Raw genomic sequence first — 19,484 nt, 5'->3', positions numbered from 1 at the left:
TGTCGCTTAATGGACTTTGTTGCCAGGGCCATTTCCAATTCCTCTTACATACCAAATAGTCCCTTTAGATCCATCCACGAATCACTAATTCAGCCGCCATTCCCATCTACCCAAGGAGAATGTCCATTTCATCCACTGCATGCGCATCCCAGGCCTTTTGCAAAACGTGGCCGATACCTCGCCTGTACGCCAAGCCGGCGATTCTCTCAATCCACAGCACATTCACCACCTCCAAGACGCCCTTTGAATCGGCGTGCTCATCAAACCGGTCCGGCGGGAACACAAGCGACACGCCGCGCTCCACGACGGCCGAGATGGCGACGAACTCGAGCTTCTCATCGCCATCGTAGTTGGACGACTGGATGCCCAGCCAGCCATCGTGCGCGCGAAACTCGCCAATCCAGCGCCGGCCGCGACCCCAGATATTGCCGACCGCGACGGGCGGGTTGATTGTGTCCTTGGGCGAGAGTGTGACGGAAAAGTCAACGTCAAAGATGCCTGATGTGGTGCGAAACGCGAGCAGCGGGCCCGGATACGCCAGCTCGCCGGGCGGCGGCGAGACCTCGCCCTCCTCGGGGGGGTCCTCGACGGGCACCGGGTACCGGAAGACGGTGTCGTCGTCGCCGTCGTGGACAAAATGCGCGCCGCTGCGGGACCAGCCCGGGGGTAGCGCGGCCGCGGCGTTGCGGCGCCCGCGCAGCTCGCGAAACTGGAAGCCCGTGTTGGGCACGGGCACGCTCGTCGCGCGGTCACTCAGCCGCCACACGACCGTCGGCCGGATGCGGAATGCGCCGGGCGCCTGGAACCGCCGCGCCGGCTGCCCGCGCTTGCCCGTTGCCCGTGTATCCTGCACGTAGTCGGCAGCCGCCTTCCACAGCGTCAGGTCCACGCGGATGCCGTCGAACCACCAGCCCATCCACGACCACGACGGCAGAAACGGCGGCCGCGACAGCGCGCGCCGCCGAATCGACGCCTGCGGACGCCACAGCAGCGCGCAGTCGAGAAACATGAGCGGCATCCCGAACACGAAGCCGCCTGGGAAGATGCGCGTCAGCACCGTCGTGATGCCCGAAAACGCCTTGAGCGTGTCGTCGACCTGCGTCACCCGCCGTGCGCTGTAGTCGGCCGCCACGCGCGCGTACTCGTCCATGTCTGGCCACGGCGCGTGCTGAAACCCAAACGCCGACGATGCGATGCGGTTGGTGCACTCTGGCTTCTTGCCCTTCCACATGTTGCGCGCGAACCCCCCGCCGTTGCCCTGCTGCCACAGGTCGCAATGGCACTCCCACGTCACCACCTCCTCGAAGAAGAAGACGGCGCGGCGCGAGTACAGCAGCTCCTGCAGCGTCCACCCGCGCGTGTTCCAGCGCGACGCCAGCAGCAGCTCGTTGTGGTCCGCACTCGCGGAGCCGCCGCCCACCCGCGGCGGGCGGCTCGGCCGTCGCGGATTTAGCGGGAGAAGCCCTGTGTTGACGTCGCCGTGGGCCGCGACAATGGTCAGGTAGGCGTTGGCAAAGACGTAGGCCATGTGACGTATGTGGTTTTCCTTGACGGCCTCGTCGTCCTGGATGATGCACATGCGGTCGATCCAGATGTGGCGGAGACCGAGCTTGCGCGCCAGCCAGATGGCGTCGGCAATCGTCTGCGGCACGTTGTGTTCGGGCAGCGCCGCAAGCCACTCGTCCAGGTTGGCCTTTGTGAGCTGCGCCGCTTCATCCTGTCCGCCTCCCCGCGCGCGCAGGCCCGGTCCCCAGACGTAGCTCAGCGCTACGTACCTGTCCTCGGGCTTGGCCCGCACCAGGCACTTGTCGGCCGCGTCGATGAGAAACTGCGGCCGAAACGTGCTTGGCGACGATGATGGCTCGCTGGTCCCATTGCAGTGCCGCCCGTGCTGGTTGTTGCACGTGTCAAGCCACTCGCGGATCCGCGGGACGGGTGAGCCCTTACTGGCAGACGAGCCGCCGCCGCTACCTGTGGTGTTGGCCGCGTTGGCGGAGCTGCGTCGTGCCGTCGGCGAGGGCGGCGGCCCGCCGTCCGCGTTGGAGGAGCCCCTACGCAAAAAGGTTCCCTTGAGGCGCTCCGTTATGCTCATGCGGCGGCTGGGCGGCGAAGCTGGTGCTGAAGGCGGCGGTGCGCTGTCGCGAGAGGCATAGCTGTCGCGATGACGACGCTGCCTCACCCGGTCCCTATCTTTCTCGCGATCTCTGCGCTCGCGCTCGCGCTCCCTTTCGATGTCGCGTTCACCCAACATTGACTCATCCTCTGTGGTCTCATCGTCACTTCCGCTCCGATCCCTCTCTCTGGTCCTGGATTCCCTCCGCCTGTCCCGGTCTCGCACAGACGACTCGCGAGGGTCGTATGCAGTGCCTGGCATGATGCTCACCAAAGCGTCGCTCGAAATGCCCGGTTCATGTGAACGCTCTCATGGCAGAACAAACGAAAAAGAGATAAAAAGGGGTCTAAAGCTGGGCGCAGCAGCTCGCGAACTCACTTTCTCTTTTTTTGAGGCGCACAAGTGCCCTGGGCGCGATTGTTGGCCGTCTGTCGTATCGAGGCTTACACAACGTCCGTGGCGCAGGCGACGGCGGCCCTCTAAAGGCGTGCGAGGCAGCACAAGGCGCGCGGCAAGGCGAGAAGGTAGAATGGAATATCGCAGCAGTGACTTGTCAGCATTCAGCAATACTTGCACATGCAGCTTGTCCAATTAATAAAGAAGATGCCGGGCGCCGAAAAACCACAGGGGGATAAAGAGAAGGAAACCTGGTCCGTGTTGTAGCAGGGGGCGCCAGACTGGTTGCTGGGTGGGCGGCGACGACAGCTGACGAGCAACACATTGAGAGGGCTGGGGTGACGAGACGTAACTAGGCGCAAGCACTCGGACAACTCAACCTCCAGCCTCGGGATTCCACAATCTAGCGTACAATCTGGAGATGGTACCTGGGGTGAAGGCATTGTTTTTTTTTTTACTTTGTTACAGAATGACCGAGTATAAGCAGCGATGCTATACCTACGCCGCCAGAGATATTATTTATCACTGCTACACGGGATACATGACATCATGCCACAGGCGTAGTTCGCAGCAGGTAGGTGAACTGGCCCAGCACAAACGAGCGCTTCAAATTGCGTACATCTTGATTTTCACGAGCAAATCAAGGCCAGCAACAGCTCGAATCAGGTCATGGCAGCCTGATGGGCCCAGATTCAGTAAAATTGCCCGGCGCCAGCGACCGTACTTTTGATGCCCAACAGCAGCCGACCATGCCAGCTTTAGATGTCCAAATAGCGCGCAAATCCACAACAACAGGTCGAGTAGTATAGTGGTTAACACGCCAGTCTCACACACTGGAGTCCCGGGTTCAATTCCCGGCTTGACCTTTTACTATCCGAAGCAACACCTGCAGTTGCTATCATTTTTGTCATATCTTGACATTGCTATATTATTATCAACGGTGTTGTTTTGGTCAAAATTGACGGACCGGCAGCAAACGGAAGGTGCTACCACGAGTAACCAGTGGAAATAGGTACCTAGGTAGCGAGTCAACAGGAACAAGTATGTACCTATTTAGAGATGTGTCTGTTCAATTTACCATGGCAGCTATAAACACGCTGCCATGCAATACTTCCTTCTAATATGGAATAGATTTTCAACACGTTTTCAAAGTTTGCCAAGCCATAGCCTCTCATTTTGCCATCGGGCTTCCCAGTTCCCAGTCCCAGTCCCAGAATATATTCTTTTTCCTTTCCTTGATCCCAATTTCCATTCCCTTCAACAACATCGTGAAACGCAGCCGCTATATTGTCAACACGAAAGCACAACGATAATAATCCTACAACAAAGATTCTCTCCCACCACCGTAGTAAAGACCAAAACCACCCTCTAATGTGTAATCCTAGGACTGGCCGCTAAAAACCGATCAAACACCCAAGTAAAGCAAGTCAGCGCCTCTCTCGTGGGTCGCTGTCGAAGAAAAGGCTTGTTTGAATGCAGCAGACAATTGATTCGAGAAAGCCATGCTGATATAATGACCCGCATTATGGTAAGAGAGCAAAACGCCTGTACATGAAACGAAAAGCAAGAATGAAAGATGATAAAAGAGTGACGGTTTGTAAGTGTACAGGGGTATTAGAGTGGTGTCGGGAGTGCGGCTTAGTTGGCAGCTTCATAGGCCGGAGGTGGAGGACGCTCGGCGCCCTCTTCCCAGCCCTCGCCAGGACCGGCGTGGCGCTGCTTCTCATCATAGACGCGGCGAGCGATCTCACCGGCCATTTTGATGATCCAAGCGTGCTCAAGAATGACTGACGACGTGTCAGAGGTGGCGGAAGCGCTGTCGCGCAGCGCGAGCTTCTCCTTGGCGTCCTGCGCGGGGGACGTCTCCTCACCCGCCTCGTGGATCTGGGACAGGGGAGACTTGGCATGCTTGGATTGTTGATGGTGCGATTGGATGTGGTCATTGCTCGTCTTTTCCTGCGCCCGCGCCTTGTCACCGCTCTGAGGCGTGAAGCGGACTTTGCTGGCATGCAGATCCTCTGAGACGGCGCGATCATCCTCGGATTCCTCTGGTAGAGACGCGGCAACAAGCGGCTCGGAGTAGGGCATATTGACAGATGCATTGTCGGACGTATCGGACATGTTATCGCTGGAGCCTGCCTCGGAACGGGTACGACGAAGATTGACGACACGATTCTTCTTCTTTCGGCCGGGACGGGATCGGTACGCCGATGCAGAATGAGGAATATGGCCCGAACTAAGCATGGATAGTGAGGGTCGAGCAGGCAGGTACCCGTGGGAGGCGCTACCCGTGTCCGAAAAGGTATAGGTGGTGCTGGCACCGCCCGTGAGCGAATACGTCTTGGCCAAGCTCGGTGTAGCCACCGCAGGACTTGTTACGTCAGAGTGTTCAGCGTGGCCAGACCAAGCACGAAAGACGACGTCGCGAATGCCGGGGGTAAAAAGGGACAAGGTGCGGTGCGAGTCGGTCAATGCGGCGAGGCGTAACAGGTTCTTTTGCGAAAAGAGGTATTGCATTTCTCCGCCGTGCAGGGTCAATTCGGAAATGGCATTGATATCGAGCGGATTGCCGTTGAAATCGACGGGGTCTTCAGGAGGACTCGAGAAAGGATCCGTGCCCTGGTTGTCAGCGTCGGCAGTTGGTGTCTCGGTGCCTTTCTGTGTTTGATCGGCGCACCAAAACTGCAGCGACAGACGATGGATGATGGCGGGTAACTCATCCATCATCAAATTGCGCAGCTGCTGCTCAATAGTTCGCTGAAGATAGTCGCGGACGAATTGGATCGAGTCAAACGTCGAGGATACTTTGAGTGATTCGAGGGGGTCATTGCGAAAGACTATGGTCAGGCCTTTTTGCTTGGAAAAGACGAGAATGATGAATGCTGAGAGCTTAATTTCGGAGAGAGAAATGGCAACAGGGATAGTCAAACCCGATGCGGCAGCCAATGGCTGTGGCGACGTAAAGAGCGGCTTTGAGTCGAGATAAGTATTGAGTGGATTTGCCTATATCGTGCGTAGTGCTGTTAGTCACCATCGCGAATAACGAGGTATGATAGGGTGTGCATGTGGGGATGATGTAATAAGTGATGGACGCGACGTATATGCGCAATCAAACAACATTATGCGAGAAGGAGCGGCGCATTTTGTTTTGATGGCCGTGTCGTGAACGAATATGAGAGAACTGGGCGTTTCGGCCTGGGCTGGTCGCGGGAGCGCATTTATGGACATACCTGAACGCGGGTCTTGAGTGTCAAAAAGGCATCGCCCGAGTAACACATTTTGAAAATGCCACGAAATCTGTCCTCGGCGAGGTCGCCAATCTCGAGAATCTCCAGATCGGGTGGGACAGTGCCGAGGTTGAACTCACTGACAAGTATGTCGTCAACGATGATAGGAGGCTTGGGCGACTTATTGAGCGCCTGTGTCAGGAGGTCCCTGGCGCGCTGGTAAAAACCAGCATCGGCCGTGAGAGGCGACCAGTTGAAGTTGAAGGCCATGTTGGAATGGCGATTATTATGCGGCAATCATGGGGGGTTTGCGCGAACGATACTTTTCGGGCGTCGTGTTGGAAAATAAGACGGTTTGTGGGTTTTTTTTTTTTTCGGCCGCGGCGGGAGGCGATAAAGCTTGTTTGGTATCTCGGCTCCGCCGAGCAAACAGGTAGTCGAAGACGAGATGGGGCGCTGGCGATTCTAGCGATACCGTGCAGACGAAGAGCAGAAGGATGCCAAAACCCCGCGGCAATGGAAGTTGAAACTGGTTGAAGTTGAAGAGTGGTGGAGGAAGGGAGGAGGAATGATGAATCTTGCTGAAAGGTGGAGCAAGATGATGCTGGAGAAGCCGAGATGAGCAATAATGGCAGGGTAAAATGGAGCTGTGCGCTGGACCTCGGGGTTAGGCAAAAATGAAATAATTTTTCTCCTTTGAGTAGAAACTGGTACAAGTTCCCAACGTGTCAACCAACCAGCGTAGCTGCTGGATAAATATGACAGGCCAGTGCAAAGCAGCGAAGGGGAGCAAGTAAAAAGTCGGCGACAGTCGGAAACCAGATCACGCAACTCGAGGGGCCAAGTACCTTCTGCGCGTGGTTCGCTGGCGCGTGACAACAAGGAGCTGTGGCAGCCGAGGCGCAGCGCTAAATAAATACCTAGGGCCCTTGTTGTTGCTTTTGACCCGTGGAGATGCCCCGTACCTTGTACTCTGTTGATGAATAATTAAAGTGTATCGGTTTGGCATATGCGAGCACTTCAAGTATGTGGAGAAGAAGGGTTTGAAAGAGTAGTTTGTAAAAACAAAATGTCAAGGGTGCTGAGATTGAATGAAGAATTAAATGTACGAGACGGGAGGCGGACGCGTCTAACAACAGAATGAGTAGAATGCGCTCATTTAACAGCAGCATTCACGTGTTTGGTTGCCCAGCTGGCACTCTCATCAGGTGATGGGCGGCGCCGCCGAAAACAAGTGCTCTCAGCATAAGCCACCTGCCAGTAAAATAGTAACATTAGTTAGGTAAGGTACTTGTAAGCATTGCCCTGGTGCGGGCCAAGCTCTAGGCGTTACATCGTGGCCATGTACAGCAACTGCTTTTGCTTGTTTTACACACAAGTACCACCTTCGAGGGCACCTTGTGTCATTCATCACATTCCTAGCGCTGTTCTCGCGAGACCATCTTGAAGAGCAGCATACCACTACCCGGTAGATGGACAGGTTCTGCCATGCCTATTCCCTTGGTAGCCTGCACGTTTTTCCAGGGTTTCTGTTGTTTGTGATGCTTTCTCAAGGGGAAATAAGTAGCTTTACAGGTAGTGCACGCCATCATTTGTCCTCTGGGGTAGCTGAGAAGAGAACGACTTTGCCGGGGAGGAATGACAGAGTTGAAAAGAGCCTCCAGAAAGCCTTGATTCCTAGTAAATTATGAATGGAAAAAACAACGAAAACTTGTACGATATGACGGGAGCGCCCACAATTCCAGCTCTGCGCACCTCGTACACGGCAACAGGTTGACGGGACCATTAGGCTTGTTTATATCCTGGTGGAAAGCGGTTCTTCTGGCACAACACCAAACCCACTTCCCCGGCATGACTGCCTCCACTCCTCGATGATGCACAATCCACAGCTGAACTCTTCTTTCCTAGCCCGCTGCCCAGCATCCCTCGTGTCCTGTGCTCGTACAGTTTCATCTCGGCCGACTTAAGAGCCGCATCATCCTTCGAAATTGGTACTGGCAAAGCCATAACGAACATCGAGCATGCAAGCCACAGAAAGCCCTCCCGCCTGACCCATCGCCGCCGCTGGGAGCCCCAACCCACCCTCATACGCAGTGCCTTGCATCTCGCACGCTTGCATATTCGTACATACACCACCACCATCCACTGCCACACCCCCCCCTGGGGGCCCCTGTGCGAGTGAAAAAAAAAAACAGAACGCGGCCTCGCCCTCGCCGCCCCAATCATGGCCCTGTCCAAACTGCCACAGCGTCAACCAGGGCTCGACCAATGTTACGCAGAGGCCGCAGAGGCGGCGCAAGCTTTCCAGCATCAGCATCAGCGCCAGCCCAAGGCCAGCCCCCCGGCTGCACCTCCGATCGAGGCAGCCTGTGCTCATCATCCGACCACGGCCACTGCAACCGCCGCCATCACAGATCACCACCATCAGCCAAATCATGTCGCCTTTGTGACCAAGAATTCCCTGCTGGTAGAAACACCAGCACAAGCACCGGCGCCAGTAGCAGCAGCAGCAGCAGCAGCAGCAGCAAGCCACACCTGCAACAGTGATGAAATGTGGCAAAAGCACTTCAAGCACCTGCCCAGAGGCTCCAGGCCCATCAGCTTTGTCGGTGAGGGCGCAGCCAACGCCGTATTTGAGATCAAGGTTCCCCAACACGGCGTAACAGATCAAAGTTTCAAAGGTATTTAATCAATACTTTTTTAGCCCAGCCATCGATCGCTCGACATAAATTGATGCTAATCGGCTCCACGCTAGGCCTGTTGCTGCGAGTGGCCAAGGTTCCAGCACTCGGCCAGCCCACCGCGTACAATTACCTCTTTCAGCACAAATTCTACCAGACTACGATCCGGCCCCTACTCGGCAATCGCGCCATTCACCAGGAGCTCGTCATCCTGCGCAACACGGGCATCGTCGACGAGCTCAACCACCTGCTCCAGGACCTCGACCACACCCGCAAGCCCAAATTCCGCGGCTCCTATGTCGGCCAGTCTGACTGGGGCCTCCTCATCGAGGACATGCGACCCGACCCCAAGGCCCCGGCGCCGCGCATTCTCGTCGAGTTCAAGCCTAAGTGGCTCTCGCAGTCGCGCAGCGCCCCGGCTCGCGCCGTCCGCTGCCGCCAGTGTGCCCTCGAGCTCCAGCGCATGCTGAGCAAGGTCCCTGCCGCCCCCGCCAGCGGCGGCATCGCGGCTTTTGCCCCCGAGCGCAAGCCTTGTCCGCTGGCGTTGGTGGACGAGGAGGCGCCCTCGGCTGTGGCATCACCGTTTCGCATCGCACCGCAGCTGGTTGACGCGCCCGAGCGGGAGAACCTCCAGACGTCGCTGGAGCGCATCCTGCAGGACCCATTCCTGGACGATTTGTGCGCACAGCAGGAGGAGCTGGACACAACGGGCCCGCTGCGCGCCAGCCCCGATGACGAAAAGTTTGGTATCGCCATGACGATTCGCGACTGCACGTGTTTTGCGCTGATCCCAAGGAACGACGCGGCCCGCGGCCCAGAAGACATAAAAATACGCCTTGGCGATTTAGACTGGAAGGATCCACAGACCAAGATCCGGCACTGGCGCGGCACCGAACAGTCCCTCATCGACGGCGGCTTCTACACGGCCGACTGGATTCTGTGCGACGGCAAATACTACCATCCGCCGACGCTGTGCCTGCTTGAGTGGAAGCCAAGGCCGCCTTGCACTGTCGCGCCTCATGTCATACAGTTGCACGACGCGTCCGCCAGCACGCCCATCAGCGCAGACGTCACTGAAGAACCGCATGTATTCAGACATGTGGCGAATACGGCTATGCTCAAGGAAAAGCTACAGCCACATGTCGGCGGTGGCGGCGGCGCGGCGGCGGTGAACCCGCATCGCCCGCCGCCTTGCTCAATGACGCAACGGACGCACGCGCCTGCACTTCACAGAGACAGTGGCCAGAGGTGAACAACAGGACAGAAACGCTCAACAAGGGTGAGAGAGGACGTCGGTCTTTTGCATGTGCTGGTTGATACATTGATGCAGTGATACACAGAGGGACCTATTTGGCCAATTTTGCATGGGATCGGAGCGTTTGCTATTTGGAAAGCCAAAGTCGTTGGGAAACATTTTTGCTTCTTCTTCTTCTTCCCCCGATGGCAATTCTTCTTCTTCTTTTTCATTTGGTATAATATTTTAGGAATAAAAATGTACATTAGCTTCGTAATCGTAGTCGTTATAGAACGAGATATTCCGAGGCGCTTCCAGATTTCTGCGAAAGCGCTTTTCTAGCTTTAGATATTTCATAATGCTAAGATGTAATACACCCAGTCTTTACAATTCTAAACACGTGCCTAGCGACTAGTTAGATGCCCGCGACGGAAAAGCTCAGCAGGCTGCCAGACGCGAGGCCAATCATCAGACACAGGCCCATGAAGCCGCCCGCGGCCTCGCGCTCGCCCTCGTCGACCCAACTGCTCGCCGACGTCATAAGACGCGCGCAGAGCCAGCCGTTGGTAAACCCAAAGGGGACCTGCACCACCAAGAGGTAAAAGACGTCGCTGGGGACGGCGGCGCCGCGACCGCCAATGTTGCAGAGCAGGTAGAGCGGGAGCTGTACGATGCGGAGAGCGGCGAGCTTGAAGAGCAACTTGGGGCGGCCGCCACCGTGGGGACCCGAGTTGGCGCCGAGGGTGGACACGGCGGTGGAGAGGCGGCCGCCAAAGTCGCCGAGGTTCCAAAAGAAAAAGGCGAGGGGTATAAAGGCGTCGGGGGCAAAGAGACCGCCGGCCCAGGGTTCGGAGGGCTCCCGGACGGAGCGGATCTTGGCGGTGAAGACGGGGAAGAACATGGTGGTGATGAATACGAGGGCGATGCCCAAGGCCAGCCAGCGTAGCTTGCTAAAGAGCACGTGCATGGGGACGACCTTGCGGGCGCCGTGTGAGTGGTCATCGCTGCTCGTGTTGCGGCTCTCGTAGGCGTCTTCGTCTTCTGCGTGGCAGACGACGCGGTACTCAGCGTTGCGCTTGTGGTGGCGCGTGAGCGGAATCATGGCGACGAGGGCGACGATAGAGATGACGACGGCGGCGAGAAAGTAGACAAAGGCCGACGTTTTGCCTGCGCCAGTATTGGCTTCGTTTCCGCGCCGGCGGCGGTCGCTGTGAGACGGAAACACAAGCACGCTGAGCACCTCAGACAGCGCGGGGAGGATACCGGCAACGCTCTGGCCGGTGACGAGAGCCTGCATATACTCGGGGCGGCCAAAGCTGGCGGCAAAGGCGAGGGCGCCGTTTTGCAGCAGGCCCGTGGCGAGCGAGGTGGCGGCGACCATGGCGAGAACAAAGGCAAAGTAGGCCTGCGGAGAGACGCCGAGCGCGGTGGCCGTGGAGCCGGTTAGGAGTGCAAAAGTGACGACATTGATGAGCAGGCCGCAGCCGATACGGAAGGGATACGAAGCGGCGCGCTGCCTCTTGGTGAGAATGAGGACGGTGACAAGGCTGGTGGCCGTTGAGACGGTCATGATGGTGGGCTGGAAGTTCGTCTCGATCCAGGGGCTGCCACGGAATCTGGACAGAAAGTATGGCGCAGCGGCCAGAAACATGTTCCTGTTGAGAGGTTCTGTCAGTACAAGCTATCGAAAGTCGGGGAAGAAGAGCGGCCTTACCAGGCCCAGAGCATGGCCATGCCGACAAAGCCAAAGATGGCATAGTCAAGCCAGGAAAAGGGCGGCGCGGCCAGATCGTCGTCGTCGTCCTGCACGACGTTGGTGGCGTCGTACTCATCCTCGTCAAGGGTACCTGCCTGCATCTCAGTCGTCAAGGGCTCGTACTCCGCCTCTGCCGAGTGTGACGAGCCGCGCCGGGGCGAGGCTCCGTGGGAGTCTTTCATGACGACCGACAGAGAGCGCGCGAACCAACAAACTTGAGCTTGTTCCGTACAAGTTGTTGAATCTGGACGTCGAAAAGTAGAGCTGACAAGCTTTGATGGTGACGAGAATAGAGCCGTCGAATAGAAGGTTTTCAAGGATTATGCCGGTCCGTGACGATGTAGGCAGCCCTCCGTTTGCGGGACAAGGGCCGATTATTGCTGTGGGAGCAGTGCCCGCCAGGAGGGGAAGGAGAATTGAGGAGCAGTCAATCCTGTCCCGGCTTTGGTGCCATTGAGTGTGCAAGAGACAAGATTTCTGGGCTTGGAGAATTGGTGGTTGAAGACGAGCGATGACGAATCGAAGCTATAGCGAGGTCATGCGAGATGCAATGGATCGACCCCTTGTGACTTGGATATTGGCGAGGGCTGTCCGCCTATCACTGGCGGCGTTCTTGGTAATAAGGCACGCCCGGGCGAGGTCAAGCGTTGACAGGTGGCAGGCGCGGGGGTTTGTTACGGGGTCCACAGGCGACACGCTACTGGGTCAGTTGGCAGTTGGGAACTTGGGAGTCGTGGAACAGTCTGCAGCGGCCTGCGCCGGGGACGTGGGCAGCCTCGAGACCCTGTAAATTAGGTAGTGCAAATTAGAAGGTAGGTACCTTAGTAGGTAAGGTCTAAAACTCCCTGCAGGAATCCGCCTTTCAACCTGCCCATCACGCCCTGTAATAAGTAACATCTACCAACGAGTACACCGCATGATGAACTTGGCTGCAGACTGGACACATACGTGGCAAATGTCTTGTATAATCGTCTCGTCTCGGGAAATTTGCCGCCAAAGTACCGGCAAAGTGTCCTGCCCTGTGGCACCCAACACATATAATGTATCAATTTAGCACTGACAGGTGGCCACGCAAGGGGTGTGAAAAATACATCGCTGATCCACGGCCACCACCATCATGCTACTAGTTTATAGATTCATTAAATATCTACTTAGCTAGGACAGATTAGAAATTTATTTTCATTATAGGATTATTTAGTAAGCTAAGTATAATGTCTAGTTTTTACTATATTTTTATTACTTCCCTAGAGGTAGTTATTAGTATAATAACTTAGGGGTTACTGGTGGCCGACTAGTACACCGGCGATGTTTTTTTCACCCCCAGGGCCACGTACAACGGTACAAGATGTTTGGCTGGCTGCCGTCTACGACGCTAGTGGCAGTTCACCATGCACGTTGAAATATACACCTTGAATGAAACATCTAGTTACACAAACTCTACTTGTTCAAGCAGGTGTCTATAACCTTGGAAATGGCCAAGCATTCTTCATCTCGCATGGTTGGCGTCACAATCTGAATCGTGCATGGCATGCCTGCTGATTTCGCCGGGTTGTCTATCTTCAAGTATCAGCATACTTCCAAAATTCGAGATTAATCCAAAATGTCGGTACTCACACTCTGACGCGTGTTGACCTGGCTTCAACTCGAATGTCTCTCCATCCTTGGCTGTAGCTCTGCCAAACGGAATCACGCAAGCCGGATACTGCAAGCAAATTAGATGAATCCCCTTTTCTGTTGCCTCTAGTCAACCAAGACAAACATACATCAATCAGATTAAAAATGGTGCCGTAAGCTGAACCCGAAAACTCGTCATGCGGAGCCGCCGTGTGCTGCATCAGCGGCCCAATGACCGCATCCAGATCATGCTTGGTGTAAGCCGCATGCCACACCCGCGCAATCTCGGCCCTCTTTCTGTTCAAAGCCGACAGACGGGCCAGCCCTTCCAATTTCTGGGCGTCTTCCAGGTACGTCCAAGGAGCAAAGGTCATGGCTTTTAGTAGCTTTGCGCGCGAGGGAATGGGAGGCTCGCCGGCCTCCTCCACGATGCGCGCCCCAGTCGAGTCGAGCGAGAACAGGCCAAAAGCCGTCTGGAGTGCCTCCCAGAGGAGACCGTCGGACGGCTGGAGCGGAATGACTTGATGGCCGGCCGCGATGAGCTTTTCTGCGGCTTCCTTAATGGAATCGCGAATTGGTGGGTGAAGCGGAAAGGCTGGGTCCTGGGCCATGACGCCGATGCGAAGCTTCTGGCCAGCCTCGAGCTTGACGTCGCGCCAGGGCAAGTCGACGACGGTGGAGTCCAGCTTCCAAGGCCGATAATCCACGACGACCTTCATGAGTGTATTCAGTGCATCCACGTCGCCAGCCAGCGGGCCGATGCACGATTTGATCTGACGCATGCCCGGGTCGGCACATATCTTTAGATCTCCGCCAGGAACACGTCCAATGGTAGGACGAAATCCGTAAAGGCCATTGCAGGCTGCGGGGAATCGAACAGAGCCTATGAATGAGGTATCAGCGCACATCAAAATGTCGGCCTGTCATCTCCATTGCCAGTGTACGCACCTCCCACATCAGTCCCAAGGCCCAATGGCGAGCCTCTGAAACCGATAATGGCGCCTTCACCGCCACTGGAACCGCCAGCCGAAAGACTCGTATTGAGGGGGTTCAGCGTTCGCCCAAAGACGTTGTTATGACTGTCTACCGTCTGCGCACGTCGACTTCAGTCTTCTGCTCTATACGCACTGCCCTGCTGCGTTAAAACTCACCATCATTGTCTGCGGCACGTTGGTCTTGCAGTATATAACGGCGCCGCTTGCGAGGATGATGTCGACGACGGCAGAGTTCTTCTCCGACACATCATCATCCAAAAAAGCCACCAGACCCAACGTCGCCGGCACGCCCTCCACCTGAATGTTGTCTTTGACGCTAATCGGCAGGCCGTGAAAGGGTCCGAGAGGCTCACCCCGTTCGCGGCGCGCATCAAGCTCCTTGGCCCTCTGCAGCGCCTTGTCAAAGAAGATTTCTGTGCAGCAAGTAAGCTTACAGCATTCCGTGTTAGCATGATGCGTGAAAACAGGGTCAAAGGACAGAGGAAAAAATACAAGTTGATGGGCAATGGCGGCGCGTTTGCAAAATGCAGTCGTCACCTCCAACGCCGTCAGCTTTCCGCCAGCGAGCGCCTCCAGCAGCTCCGACACATTGTACGACTCAGTAATGTCGAGCTCCTTCTCAGAGAGGATACCGGAGCGCTTGCAGAATCCGAGTTCGAGGACGTTGTTGTCCGACTCTTCAAGCGGCGTCTTCAGCTCGCTGAGTAACTCGCTGTTGAGTCGCCAGTCCTCTGGGATAGCGTCGTGCAGCCGCTGGCGTTTTTCGGCCGCCCTAGTCTCCCAATCGGCAGCCATGATAGATATGTTGGACTAAAGAGCAAGTACAGACAAGAGTGAATTTCCCGTAATTACAATAAAGAGGAAGCGAAAAATGAGTTTCGCTTTCTAATTTCAACTACAAAAGCACCTCATAATCGGTAAGCATGGCTCATGCCTCGGTATGCCGCAACTACCCCAAAAAGAAACAGCTTGAATGTGGGGAGAGGGCGCGCGGCGTCGTGTCCGCGGGTCCGAATGGCCGAGTGCGGGCGGCGAAGACAATCCTTCAGACTAAGTTGACCCGGTAGAGTCTTCTAGTGTAATCAACCTGAAGGTGTGAAAATAAATCAATCATGCAAAATACAGCAAAAGATCAACAAACTCCGTGTATGGGATCAAGAGGCCTGATGTTGAACAGCATGTTAAACGCGTGCTGTTTCGAGACTGTTGAACTCATCTATGTACAAATAATGTGTGCTTGCTAGTGAGCTAAAGACGCGAGAGTGTGGGTACATTTGCTCTCCTCGATAGCAAGACGGGCAGCTCGAGGCACAGGTGCTGCGGTGTGGCGTCGATACTGCGCCATTTCAGGCCGCAGGTGCATGGAGAGGTACGCATTCTGCCGCATTTGGGCGATATCATACTTGATCTCTCAAGAAACGGGCTGCAAAGACGCTCGAGGCAGCTTGTGTGTCTGGTATTGATTCTGAACGGGCCCGGAGCATGACAATGCCATGTGGCTGCACGTCGAAATGGGGCATCTTTCAACGAGGAAGAGCAATAGCCGTTACTCTTCCGGCTGAGGCTGCGTGGCTGACCCGGAGTTTGCCCTGGGCCGGAGCGTCTCTCTAGTTCTCGTCGCGGGCTTGGGCTTGGGTTTGGGCTTGCGCGTAGTTTGCGGCTGCTGCTGCCGTGGCCGAGCACCAGCCTTCTAGACTGGCTTGGCCACCGCCGCCGCCGCCGCGGCGTTTTCGGCCTTGAGTTTGGCTAGCAGGTCCTCCTTGGCCTTGAGCTCCGCTAGCACCTTGGCACTCATCTCCTCCGTCTTGGCCTGCGCATCCTTGAGCCTCTTGATCTCGGCCGCCTCCGTCTCGCGGCTAAACGGCTGCGCTGGCCGGTTGTGCCGGGGAATCATGGCCGACCGCTCCCAGACGTTGTCGCTGTCGGGGGGCGGGAGAGGCGGCGTCGGACGGTTCTTGCCCTTACCTTTGCCGCCCGCGGCCGTCTTCCAGCCTTTGGGGACGGCGCCGCTCGTAAGAATGTTGAAAAACACCTCGTAAGGTTCGTTGAATAGCTGTTCCTCGTAGCTCCACGCGCGGACCTCGCCATTATTCGTTACCATGGCTTGCTTCTCCTCCTCGGTTCGGCCAAATGGATGCAGGCGTAGGTAGTGGTATAGTGTTTGCGGCTTCTCGCCGGATTCGTTGACATAGTATAGCTTGACGGTGATGTCGAATTCACCCCATCCCGTTTCGCTGACCATGAAAGGCTTACCGGTTTCACCTTCAATCACTATAGTGAGGGGTCATGAGGTTAGCATGCTTGGCCTTTGATCGATGATGCGACGGGGGAGTAGACGTACTGCGCACATGATTAGGAATCGACTCGTGTAGCTTGAACTGAACACGTCGCAGCCAGTATGTGATATCTGTATCTTCGAGGCCTTTCACAAAGACCGACCACGAATGCGTATGGTTATCCGGCGCGCCGACCGGCCGCGGGTTCGTTTCGCTAAAGGGCACGGCTGTTGTGCCGACAATAAATGGGCGACGAACTTGAGTCAGCTTGACGCGCTTGCCGAGCTGGTTGTTGGGCGCCATGATGCGCAGCTGACGTTAATCCAAACGTTTGCGATTCGATATCGCCCCGCGTATAGTCTAGGTGGTAGGCAGTCGCGCCAATTTGCGGCAATGACAGTGATGGCGCCTCAGTATGAATGATTGTGAAAAGAATGGCGGGATTGGTTTTCGGTGCTGCAAACCCGAGTCAGCGCTTCAAGGTCAAGTCCACTAGGCAGGGGTCTGCCTAAGGACAAAATTGTCCTTGTCACCGCCCCACTACAGCTTCGATCGCTGGCGCCATGAAATGACTTCATTATTTCATGTCCTGATCTGATTAACTTTTGTCAACAATTAAAACTCGCACATCGCTTTTCTCTCGTAGCTGTCATCCAAGTCGACAGTCGTCTACTCGATTCTTCTAAAATAGCCTGAAATCAGTCGCTGAGCTTTGTGAAGCGACTCAATTGGACGAAAAAGACGCAACAAGCGTCGCAAAGCTCTCACGACAATGGCCGCAGCAGCAAAGAGACTCGTCGTCTGCGGAGGCAATGGCTTTCTAGGATCAAGAATATGCAAGTATGCTGTAGGAAGGGGCTGGGACGTCATTTCCATCAGGTACAAATCTTGAACCCTGTCATTTGATACATTCTCACTCACACATCTGTCAGCCGCTCAGGACAGCCGAAATGGGACAATGTCACTTCCTCAGCAGTTGCGCCAAGCTGGTCCCATCAAGTGACATGGGAAAAGGGCGACATTCTCAAGCCAGCGAGCTATGCGCCATTTCTGCAGGGAGCTGATTACGTCGTCCACAGCATGGGCATCCTGCTTGAAGCCGACTACAAGGGTCTCGTGTCCGGCCGCGAGTCCCCCATTGCCGGCTTCCAAAAGGCCTTTGCCGCGACAAAGGACCGCGGCATCAACCCGCTAGACATGAAGCCCGGCGAGGAAATCAAGCCGCCTAATCCGAACGACCAATTCTCCTACGAGGTCATGAACAGAGATAGCGCTGTCGCCTTGGCCCGCCATGCTTCGGAAGCCAAGACCAAGGCTTTTTGCTACATCTCGGCCGCCGGCGGATCGCCCATGCTGCCGCAGCGCTACATCACCACCAAGCGACAGGCTGAGAACACCATTGCCACCCAATTCCCAGAGATGAGGGGTGTCTTCATCCGGCCGCCTTTCATGTTTGACGAATCAAGAAAAGTGACCATGGGACTGGCGGCCATGGCCGGCGCCGGAGCGCTGTTCAACAAAGTCACAGGCGGCTACCTGAACACATTCATGGGTGCCGCAGGCGCCAAGCCAGTCAAGGTAGAAATGGTTGCCGAAGCCGTGGTGGAAGCGCTCGCCGATGAGAACATTAGCGGACCTATCGAGACACCGCAGATGGAAGAGCTGGCGCACAAGGCATGGAGGAAAACAATGTTGTAATATGACTCGACCGAAATTCTATTTCCCAGAAACCCATATGCAGACGCTAAGCTAGAATGTACAATAAAACCGAACCGTGACCGATCATCTGAAACGGTCTGCCTCCTTAAATCATCGTGCCGCGCTCGAAGCTGTCGCGGATATCTGACGTGTACTTGTCGTAGAAGCGTGCCAGCTTTTGGTTGAACTGCTTGTTCTTCTCGTTGATGTATGTAATGTCGCCGTCGTCGCCGTTCTTGGCCTGACGGTCCCTTCTCTTCTTCAAGCTCTGCGCCTCGGCCCTCTCAATGTCGGCGACGAGCCGGTCAATGGCCGCTTTGTCGGGCTTATTCTGCGCAAATGACGTCGAGTCGGCCGTCGCGTAAAACGTGCCGTCCTTGTCCACGGCAATCATTTCGCCGTCCTCGGTCTCGACAATCTCTAGGCTGCCGGCCGCCGCCGCCTTTTCAATCGCCGCGAGCTTCTGTTTCGTGTAGGCGTCGAGATCAACGTCGAGGTTCCTGAGCTGACGCTTGTAGACCTTGCTGCTCTCGGCCTGGTAGTCTTGGAAGGCATTGTTATCGCGGTGCGCGGCCTTTTTCTTCAGGCGCTTGTCCCATCGCTCGCTCTCGTCGACGGTCCAGTCCCACGCCCGCTTGCGCTCAAAGTCCTCTCCCGCGTCCTCTGTCTCGGCCTTGAGCAGCTTGTGCGCCGCAATGTCGTGCCGCCGGCGCAGCGCCGTGAGCTGTGACGGGTCCTCGGCCAAGCGCTGTGACTCGCGCGTGACTTCCTTCATGTTTGTCTGGGAGGAGCTTTTGGCGCGGGCCTGGAGCGCCTTGAAGCGTGCCATGCGATCATGCGCCTTTGAAGCGTCACCAGAAGAGGTGAGTGTTTCCTTGGCTTTTGAAGGAGATTCTGAGATTGGAGAGGGGGCTTTTTCCCTGGGTTGCTCGGTTATTGTGTCGGCTGCGGCTTCGCCCGCAGCGTCGGCCCTGGTTCGTCTCTTATTTGTGGGTGGCGACATGGCAGCGGGTATCGAAATTCTGCGCTTTGCGCCTCGTAATCAGCACAGGTGATGTAGATGAGATCTCTTGGTGTGGACGAGTTATATTGTGAGAGGCAGATGTGTCGCGAATGTGTGGTTGTGATACAGGCAGATGCGCATCGAAGTTGGATTGGGCATGGTACCACCAAACTTGGGGCGGCTCGGAGAAATAGTGGCTGCGCTTCCGAAAAAAAAAAAACGACTGGCTAATCCCACAGCGCTGATTAGCGGCCTGTCAGCGCCCAGGCCCCCAAGCGATGCGCTAGATTTGCAAAAGATGGGGGTGGACCTTCCCTGAAGCCTGCTGGAGCCCGCTAGGGAACTGCTGCCCCTGTTTGACAGCCCAGCCTGTCCCGCTTTCCCCAGACTGTTCAGACGAAGCTCTGTTTGCGAGAGACGCTGGATATCTTCTGCTACGGCCAACAGTGACTCCGTGGAGGCTCTCGACTACACATTGAGAGCAAGCGAGT

At 56.0% G+C, this 19,484-nt stretch overlaps 8 protein-coding genes across 8 annotated transcripts; 2 read left to right on the top strand and 6 right to left on the bottom strand.

Annotated features, from left to right (window-relative positions):
• Positions 1 to 106: 106 nt before the first annotated feature.
• Positions 107 to 2,374, bottom strand: BBA_01073 (heterokaryon incompatibility protein; the record flags this gene model as incomplete). The annotated part of the gene is made up of 1 exon (XM_008596170.1): positions 107 to 2,374. One exon carries the CDS (start codon positions 2,372 to 2,374, stop codon positions 107 to 109), a length of 2,268 nt encoding a protein of 755 aa, XP_008594392.1.
• A 1,773-nt stretch (positions 2,375 to 4,147) lies between these two features.
• Positions 4,148 to 6,006, bottom strand: BBA_01072 (mitochondrial distribution and morphology protein 34; the record flags this gene model as incomplete). Its single annotated transcript, XM_008596169.1, has 2 exons — positions 4,148 to 5,512; positions 5,740 to 6,006. The coding sequence occupies 2 exons, from the start codon at positions 6,004 to 6,006 to the stop codon at positions 4,148 to 4,150; spliced, it is 1,632 nt and encodes a 543-aa protein (XP_008594391.1).
• A 1,450-nt stretch (positions 6,007 to 7,456) lies between these two features.
• On the top strand, positions 7,457 to 9,669 carry BBA_01071 (inositol-pentakisphosphate 2-kinase; the record flags this gene model as incomplete). The annotated part of the gene is made up of 3 exons (XM_008596168.1): positions 7,457 to 7,508; positions 7,932 to 8,417; positions 8,492 to 9,669. The coding sequence occupies 3 exons, from the start codon at positions 7,457 to 7,459 to the stop codon at positions 9,667 to 9,669; spliced, it is 1,716 nt and encodes a 571-aa protein (XP_008594390.1).
• A 397-nt stretch (positions 9,670 to 10,066) lies between these two features.
• Positions 10,067 to 11,589, bottom strand: BBA_01070 (nucleoside transporter; the record flags this gene model as incomplete). The annotated part of the gene is made up of 2 exons (XM_008596167.1): positions 10,067 to 11,306; positions 11,366 to 11,589. 2 exons carry the CDS (start codon positions 11,587 to 11,589, stop codon positions 10,067 to 10,069), a joined length of 1,464 nt encoding a protein of 487 aa, XP_008594389.1.
• Positions 11,590 to 12,844: 1,255 nt separating this feature from the next.
• Positions 12,845 to 14,811, bottom strand: BBA_01069 (fatty-acid amide hydrolase; the record flags this gene model as incomplete). Its single annotated transcript, XM_008596166.1, has 6 exons — positions 12,845 to 12,960; positions 13,022 to 13,109; positions 13,171 to 13,904; positions 13,970 to 14,111; positions 14,173 to 14,445; positions 14,509 to 14,811. The coding sequence occupies 6 exons, from the start codon at positions 14,809 to 14,811 to the stop codon at positions 12,845 to 12,847; spliced, it is 1,656 nt and encodes a 551-aa protein (XP_008594388.1).
• Positions 14,812 to 15,706: 895 nt separating this feature from the next.
• On the bottom strand, positions 15,707 to 16,595 carry BBA_01068 (YEATS family protein; the record flags this gene model as incomplete). Its single annotated transcript, XM_008596165.1, has 2 exons — positions 15,707 to 16,287; positions 16,358 to 16,595. 2 exons carry the CDS (start codon positions 16,593 to 16,595, stop codon positions 15,707 to 15,709), a joined length of 819 nt encoding a protein of 272 aa, XP_008594387.1.
• A 469-nt stretch (positions 16,596 to 17,064) lies between these two features.
• On the top strand, positions 17,065 to 17,990 carry BBA_01067 (NAD dependent epimerase/dehydratase; the record flags this gene model as incomplete). Its single annotated transcript, XM_008596164.1, has 2 exons — positions 17,065 to 17,171; positions 17,225 to 17,990. The coding sequence occupies 2 exons, from the start codon at positions 17,065 to 17,067 to the stop codon at positions 17,988 to 17,990; spliced, it is 873 nt and encodes a 290-aa protein (XP_008594386.1).
• A 106-nt stretch (positions 17,991 to 18,096) lies between these two features.
• BBA_01066 (SYF2 splicing factor) lies at positions 18,097 to 18,993 on the bottom strand (the record flags this gene model as incomplete). The annotated part of the gene is made up of 1 exon (XM_008596163.1): positions 18,097 to 18,993. The coding sequence occupies one exon, from the start codon at positions 18,991 to 18,993 to the stop codon at positions 18,097 to 18,099; it is 897 nt and encodes a 298-aa protein (XP_008594385.1).
• Positions 18,994 to 19,484: the final 491 nt, after the last annotated feature.

This window comes from Beauveria bassiana, assembly GCF_000280675.1.
Source record: "Beauveria bassiana ARSEF 2860 unplaced genomic scaffold BBA_S00002, whole genome shotgun sequence".
NCBI lineage: Eukaryota > Fungi > Ascomycota > Sordariomycetes > Hypocreales > Cordycipitaceae > Beauveria > Beauveria bassiana.
This window is presented reverse-complemented; position numbering and strand designations above follow the sequence as displayed.